General features: G+C 43.9%; 1 protein-coding gene and 1 long non-coding RNA gene across 4 annotated transcripts in view; one reads left to right on the plus strand and one right to left on the minus strand.

Annotated features, from left to right (window-relative positions):
* Positions 1-8,199, minus strand: part of PAMR1 (peptidase domain containing associated with muscle regeneration 1) — a 53,737-nt gene that overhangs the window by 30,469 nt on the left and 15,069 nt on the right. For all 3 annotated transcript variants that reach the window (XM_010711253.3, XM_010711254.3, XM_010711255.3), the window contains exon 4: positions 4,677-4,791. In XM_010711253.3, the coding sequence (XP_010709555.1) occupies positions 4,677-4,791 (115 nt within the window). The remainder of the gene's footprint in view (positions 1-4,676; positions 4,792-8,199) is intronic.
* Positions 1,026-4,790, plus strand: LOC109367719. The gene is made up of 3 exons (XR_002115089.1): positions 1,026-1,114; positions 4,466-4,619; positions 4,699-4,790. It is a non-coding gene; the product is annotated as an uncharacterized LOC109367719 (long non-coding RNA).

Genomic DNA, 8,199 nt, shown 5'->3' on the forward strand with positions numbered 1-8,199 from the left:
TCATTAACAGCAACATTATCTGCTGCTGTTTGAGTTCAGCAGGGCACAGAGCCAAAGCATGCCACCAGAATATGAATGAGAAGCAGAGTGAGAAACACCAAGGGATTCTGAAGAATAAGCAAAGGCTAGGGGTGCCTGGCCTAGGCCTAGTAAAGAGGAAACGAATGAGAAGGTCTGGCCCAGGGAAAAGGCCGTGTTACTAACTGAAGATCATTTTATAAATGAAACTCCTAATATTCTCAATCTTCTTGAGAACTCCATAGACCATAGTATTTAGGATTAGACCAAAGCTCCCATGCTGCCTTTTCCAGTGTGGGCCTAGTGTTTTGGAAAGACTGCCTTTTCACACCAAAGAGATGAGCCAAATTTTGGATCTACTGCCAGAGATCTCAGAGTCTGAAGAGGCAAAAGAGTACTGGAGCCTATTTCCTGCTCTTCCCTTTTGCAGACTCAGGCCATAATGAAGCTTCTGTGTTATGTGAAATACCTTTCTTTGTCAACTCATGAACTGACCTAAGAGGCTTTTTCACTCAGTCACTTTTGTTCAGACCATGCAGTTGGTTTTAAAGCATCAGGAGTACACTACACAAAGAGAAATGGATGAGCAGTTGTAGGAAGCTACATCAATGGAGAAGAGCCCCTCATTTTTTAAATAATCTGGTGAAGGTAAAATAAGGAAAAAAAAATGACACCTGCTTTTAATATGTGTAAGAGATTTATTCACCTTAGCTTTGCATAAAGTGCATATGTTTGAAGGCTGTCAGGTTTGCCAGGATTGCCAGAGACATCCTCACAGGCATCAGGTTGTACACTACATCTTCAAAACATTCTTTTACTGGCAGGTCAAATCCCAGGGACCTTCCCTTATGGAAGTTGCAAAGCAATATAAATTAACCCATTTGTAGCAGAAGTGCTAAGTCACAGACTGAAGCAGTGATTGAGCACCTGGTGAGAAGGCAGGGCCAACCCAGGGGAGCTCAGCTGCATGCAGTGCACCTGAGTGACTGGAAGGAATAGTGCCAGGATCCACCCCTTCCCAGACCTCATTTAAGGATTGGCAGTGGGGGCGAGGGTATTTTTCTGGAGATCCCTGCCTATCTGAGGCCTTCCAGAGGTAAGCAGTTTTTTCCTTTGTTTTTGTGTCTACAGCTGCTGCATTTGGGCTTGTTCTCATTTGCTGCAGCTAAAGCCACCTTTCTATTTGCCACTGTGCTTCCTATCATGCTACAGTATTGTACCATTCATCCTTGTCACACTTATCAGGCTACAGTTTATTCTGACTCAGTCCTAAAGACACTTACTGGTTCTCTCAGCTGTTATGTTTCTAATTAAAATTAAGTATGTTTGTAAGTGTAACAGGAATGTTTCTGGGATGCCTGCCATGTAATGAGAAAAAGAACTGGGATGACAACATTAACTTTCTGTATAGTACTATATACAGTTGCAGAGGCAAACTGTCTAGCAGTGCACTCCTGAACAAGGAATATCAAGCAACAACACACCAAATGAAGTCACAGTATGAAAATGTTTGTATACAGAATACTGTTTTTAATTGTTTCAGTGCTTTAAAAAATGATGAAAACAGAATGTGAAATATGAAAGGCATTATATTTTACTTAGCATAAAAAAAATAAATAAAAAAACAACCAGATTGATCACATGAGATCCCAAGATTAAGACTCAGAACTAGTAGGTTTAAAAACTCTGCCAAAGCTATTCAAAACTTCTTGGCTATAGACTAGTTGACAGGACTCTTTACAGACCACATTATATATTGCTGTTTAAGTCAGTTACAGTCTATGTAATGAGTTTTACATCCCTTACTTGTAAAACTGTGACTGTATCCTAATTCTATTGGCTGTTACGAAGTCAAGCACTTTAATGTAGTGCTACAGGTCATCGGAGACAAAACAGAATGAAAAGTACTGTATTGACTTCGTTACTGTCTGCAGTGGGAACACAATCACCAATCCCCCTGACAAAGTCTTCTAGTGAAAGGAAAAGTTTTAAAACTACATCTCTATTGAGACATTAACAAAAGTGATTGAAAGTTGTAGGCTACTGCTACTCCGACATGATATCCCTGTCATGGGTTGGGCTGAGGGAGCCTATACATTACAACCCAAGAGAAAGAAAGGCTGGAGGGGGAAAAAAAATAAAAAAATAAATAAAATAACCACACACACAAAACTATCACTGCAATCTGGGCACCAATTATCAAAACAGCTCTGCTTAGTCAACCTCCAAAGAACAGCATGGCACAGCTTGAGGCAAGGGAAGATTTATCTGATCCTGAGAGTTTCACTTTTCCTGCCCTGTGTAAGCGGAGACAAAACACTTTTATCCCCTTCTGTCCTGATCCCTTGGCCTTGCAAGCCGTTAGAGCAACAGCAAACAGAACTTGTGAGGAACACACAGAGAGAAGGAAGAAAAGCGTTATTTTGTTACCAGCGATGCTGAGTCAGCACAACACTGACTGTGTGCTAGAGCTCTAAGCAATCAGCCCTCACAGAGGGAGTCAGTGCATTTATACAGAAATGCAGCAAACACAAAGGTTCAGCATGGATGGCAGGTCCAGGAAGATGATTCTAGAGGCCCACTCTTCTGTGTAGGTATGACTTAGAGGAGAAGTTTCCAGATAATTGTACCTATCTGCTGAAGTGTCAGTGACTGGTTTGAGGCCCACCTTGAAAACCTCAGCTGATTCAGAACACTCCTTATGTCTGTTTGGTCTAGAGATTTCCTCCTATGCATTTTGTCACACAGGGTGGCAGGACAGTTCCCAATCTTTTCCTAGAAATGCTGTCCCATCTGCTGGAATCCCTAGGCACCCAGGCATCCAGCTTAGCTCAGGCTGGGCACAAGGGTTTATGCTTCTCCAAGGCTATCTAGCTCAAATAAATGTAGCTGCTGGCAGCAGAAGGTTGGTAGCTCGGGCTTCCCTCTTAGAGCCTTCTCCAGCTAGATTGTACCATTATGCCACAAGCTGATGCTGAGTATTGAGTTTGACTATAGGCAGTATAGACATGGGGAGAAAGAGACAGGCAGTTACTGGGGGTGCCACTCATACTGAATACATTTCTTCATCTTCTGGTAACAGTAAGGGTGGGAGGAAAATGCATAGATCATGTGCAACAATTACATCTTCCTAACACTTGTGGGTGGTCCTCAGGGTCTAATAAGAAGGTCCTATTTTTCCAAAGACTTAGTGCATCTGCTATCTTACTTTAGATCACTCCACTGCAGCATGTCATGGCAAGTACTCCAGCTTGTTCTAGTGGTCTCTGTTAAAGTAGTCTTTTCTCCATTTCTAGTACACTGCACCTGCTGTCATCTCTTTACCCAAAGATGGGTGCATCCACCAGTAATATCCATGAATGGGATCCATTTCTGCTCTCATACCCATTCCCATAGAAGTGAAGGCAGGCTGGCTGCTGTAGTTGCTGAAGAACTTTACAATTGATAAAATCTCATTTAAAAATGTAAAAATGCTGGATTAACATCTCCCTTAACCTGTGCTGTATATACCACACACCTAGCTAACGCTGTATTTTAAAAACAAAGTAGTTACAGCTTGTATTCACTGAGGCCAAAGCAAAGTTGTGTTATGATGCCAAACTCTTCCTCATAGTATTGCTTCCCTGTGTCTCTATGTCTGGAGAACTATATGCTACATAATTCTTCAGCCAAGAGGCTCCAGCACTAACCAGACAATAATTACAGCTGCTCATAACTACACAATAGGCTTGCATTTGCAAGTCTGAAGAAAAGGGTATTATTGTTAGAATGCCACAAGTTCTTCATTTCTGCTCAATTTATTTATCTTCCTCTTATTAAATATTATGTCTCTTTAAGTATATAGGAAAAAATACGTACCTAGCATAGTTCCTTTGCCTGGGCTCCAAAGCTGGTGAAATATTGATGTGAAGGCTTTAGCTACTGTTTTTATTATATTAGCTAGTGGGTTTTGAATGTGATCTCCTGCCAAGTTTCCTGCTGTGTGTGTAAGCTCCCTGCCATGCACGTGTGAAAACAGTATTAATTATCCTAAAAGGGGCTTTCCTGCAATAGGAAAGATACCTGATCAAGAACTATAAGCTCAAGTCATTCGGGGAGAGTTAACAAGACAAAGCCCACAAAGGCTAGAGCAGCAATACCTTGCAGAAGAATCAGTCACATTTCCAGACATATGAACGGTAAGAGGAGTAGCAGAGGCTGGTAGAAGACAGAGCTAGTAAAATGAGTGAGAGAAAATTAAGAGAGGGAAAATGCCAACTAAATGTGAGGCAGGTACCAACAGCAAATCTCTCCTGATATAAGACAGAATGTTCCTACAGCTCTTCTACTGAGCATGTTTTAGGTCAGCCTGGAGCACTCTTGAGAAGGTATTGGATGTTTTTTTGTCAGGATGTTGAAGAGATCTAGAGAGATACATTATGCCCAATATCTGATAAACTCTCCTCAGCACCCAGCTGTCCTACGTGGGAACTGAAGGTGAAGCACTGATGATACGTGCAGTGGCTGCCCATCACAAGCTAGGCCAGGTGTAAGCTGAAGTTGCCAGATGTCCAGTGGTGGTGCCCCAGGGCTCCCAGCTGCTGACTCTCATTGACTCTGTGGTGAGTGCCTCATTATCTACCCGCAACCAGTGCTGGCTGAAAGCCATTATGACCTACCTTAATTCAATGTTAAATCCAGCTTGAACATGGATAGTCCACTCGCATCGTGCATTCAGTGGGTAACTCTCCAGCAAAATCTGACCTCTAGGAGCCCGAAAAACCTGTCCGCACCCTGGGGAGCAAAAGAAGAAAAAAAGCTGTCTGAGGAACCTTCAAATTACAGTTGAAGAAAATACAAGTGGGAACTACATCAGAATGAAAAGATAGGGTGACTTAGGAAGATACCACTTTCTCACAATTCAGTAACTAAAATAATAGAACAGCCACACAAAGGTTATAAGGAATCATGATTCTACTAGAAGTATTGTCTACATTAAGACTGACCCAAGAAAATTTTACTTTGTTGCTTCTCCCTGCTTTGCAAAGCAGCCCTATGATACTATTTCACATAGCGTTTGCCCCATTCAGGTTTAGACCATCTCCAGCTCACAAAACTTTTGATAGATCTTGGTCAACCTGCGTAATCACTGAAGCTGAGTAAAGTGATGGGACATTGCCAAAGGCACAATGGAACACCTGAATTAGTCCTTCACAAGGAAATGTTTGGAGGAAAAAGTTCATCTGTTCCTACAGGTATTGGTTTGCCTTCGGGATTCACATCATCATCACAATTTGGATGCTGGCATGCCAATGGATACATGAAATTGCCAAGACTTCACCTTGCTGTAGCGTATAATGTGCAGCCCTCATCCCTTCTCTGAGGTTCATTCCTATCCTTCCTCTCTTCCTGTCCTCCTCTGTCAGTGTCACTCAGCTTTATACTATAAAATCTACCTCAGTGCCCACCAGCAGTTGAACAGGACAAAGGACTCCAGCCACTTCTGCCCAGTCTAAGAGAACCATCAGGGGAAAAAGGACCTGAACAAACAAGCAGACAAGGTCACATATGGAGGAAGCAATCTTCATGGCCTTCCTGCATCTGCCCCAGGCAGCTGTCCAGGGATAGTTGTTCTAATTCCTCATCTTGGATGCTGAGTGTTTGTATCCCAAAGAGTTCTTTCACCTTATGTAACCTCTCCCTTTCTCCAGCTATAAAATATGGCTGACAGAATTTTCTTCTGTGGAACAAGGAAAGTTATTTAGCAATTTCTGCAGAGCCTTCTGTGATCCGTAAATGAAAGTGCTAGCAAAATGCACAGTTAAATGATTACACACCACGCAGAACTCATTTCTCAGTTTTTGCTTTCCTGACTGCATTTTTTCGAATGGAAATCGAAACACGGCTGTATTCTCCAGTAAACCTTCTGTTGCTTTGCTGGGGATAAGTCTGTAAATGTGAGCCAGAAACTGTAACTGAGCCTAATAGCTCAGCTGAACCAAGGGATCCCAATGGTCTCCACACCACAGGTAACTAGAATAAGAAAAAGACAAATGACCCAACAGGTCAACATGTCTCCATGGCAAGTCTCTCACTTTGTTTTAGCTCCTTAGTTCAACATAGAACCCTGCCTTCTCCATTTATTTCCAAAAAGGAACACTACATTTTTAAACAATAATGCAGGACTAATATTCCTTACAGGAATGGTGGATTTAATGCTTGCCCCAAGGCCTGTCTTCCCTGTAGGAAAAGAGGGAGACAGTGACCTGATTTGCTGAAGTAGCAAGCATCCACGGTTCCCATTGATCTTAGTGCCTGGAAATCAGTCCTGCTGCATCTCATCTATGGAGAGACGTGAAAACTGAGGGTCAATTGCTCCTCTTTCTTAAGATTTAGTTGCTCAAATGAAATACCTTTTGTTCGTTTACCCTCAGTTACCCCTAATTAAGCAGGACCCAAGAAAAGAGAAATCCTGCTCAGAGCTGTTCTTCCTAAGTGTTTCATCCTCCTCTGTGGCTTGCTTCATTCCTTGTGCAAAAAGCAAGGATTAATGACTATGCCTAGCAGCCACATTACGATTCAGCAAGGCTGGCAGGATCTGTTGTGGTGCACATGATAATGCTCCTTCCCACAGCAAGGAACGGGGCCTTGTGCTGCTGCTGGCTCCTGCCTCAAAAGCAACCTGGGACAAAGCTGCTAGAAATCTTCAGATGTTTTGACAGAGGGGTTGGATCACCTCAAAGAAAGTTTCCCTTTCACCCCAAGGGCCTTTTGAGTTTGCTGTGCCTTTAGCAAAGGAAAGCCAAAGAATTGGTGCAAAGAGATACTTGTGTGCAAGGCATACTAAATGTGCTTTTCTGTTTGCAGTGGTACAGCCTGAACTCTCTGAAGGAAACAGGCTTGGCCAGCGAAGCAGGTGGTCCAGAGGCCAGAGAGGGAACCGTTCAATGACTTTCTCCAAAAGAACATTCTCAGGTTTTCTACCACTCTCCTCTGCACAAAGCACCTGTGACCAGATCTGTGCTCCTCAATCTCCAGCCCTTCTCCCAGAGGTTAAGATGATTCCCCAGACCAACAGTTCAATCATCTGTTGATCGGGAGTCCTTTCTCTTCCCATTCTGAATTTGCAGGAGTCCTGGAAAGCTCTCAAGAATAATTTACATCCTAAACACAAACGCTGGCAAACGCTGCCTCATTTACAAAAAAATAATCCACTTTGGCAGGCTGTCAACATCCTTGTTCCGTTCCTGTTCCTGAAAAAAAGGCAGCTTTCAGGGCTGCAGTGAGATTTCCTCTGAGGTTTGTTACTAACAGAAAACAAAACAACCCAAGATGCCTCTGAGTTCCTGCCTATAAAGACCCGTGGGTCTGTGGAGGGAGAGGTCCTGAGGAGACCTCCAGTAAGAGCCCACTACCTGCTGTTCCAGTGCCACAGCAGCAGTGTGGGGCTCCTTCAAAGGTCAAACGGGCTGAGTGGAGAATGGCAGCAGAAATGCTTCTGGTGTTAACAAACAGGCTGATATGGGAAAGCAGCTGCCACTATCACACCTGGTTGCTACCTGGTGCTTGTGACTGGCTGGTGTTACAGGAGACATGTTATGCTGTAAACTAGTTACTGCTGTCACAGGGACCGCGTTCAGACAGCAAGAAGAAAAAAGCTGTTGGGTAACACTGCTTCCTTCTCTGCTTTAGTGGAGCATGTCTTGAACTACATGAAAACCTGAGGTTGAGTGTATGGTGCAGAGGAAAGGGTCCAGCAGGAAGTTATTTTTTTCTCTGTTTTTAGATTCTGATGTGTCTTTTAAGGGATGACAGTCCAACCTAATACCCAGACCCACTAGGAAATGTCCTAGTACCTGACTGTCTCCACTTAGTGCACTGTTATTTCCTAGTAACATTCTCTTGGACTCCTCTATACCTTTTTTTTTTTTTAACTGAACAGCCTGGATTCCTTTTGTTGTTCCTCAGCCATGTCTGCACGCCATGCCAGCACATGTACAAAGGGCACAACCCCACTGCCCGGCCCGTGGTCGTCCAAACACCTCAGCACACCTGCCAGCTACCAGGAGCCGCTTCCACTACCGTGCCCTCGGGACCGTGACCGTGTTCCCACCAGCGCGCCCGACCCCGACCCACGCAGAACGCGCCCCGCCGCCGCGCGTCCCCCGCAGCACCAGGCGAAGAGAGGAGCGCCGCACCGTG

Source organism: Meleagris gallopavo, chromosome 5, assembly GCF_000146605.3.
Source record: "Meleagris gallopavo isolate NT-WF06-2002-E0010 breed Aviagen turkey brand Nicholas breeding stock chromosome 5, Turkey_5.1, whole genome shotgun sequence".
NCBI lineage: Eukaryota > Metazoa > Chordata > Aves > Galliformes > Phasianidae > Meleagris > Meleagris gallopavo.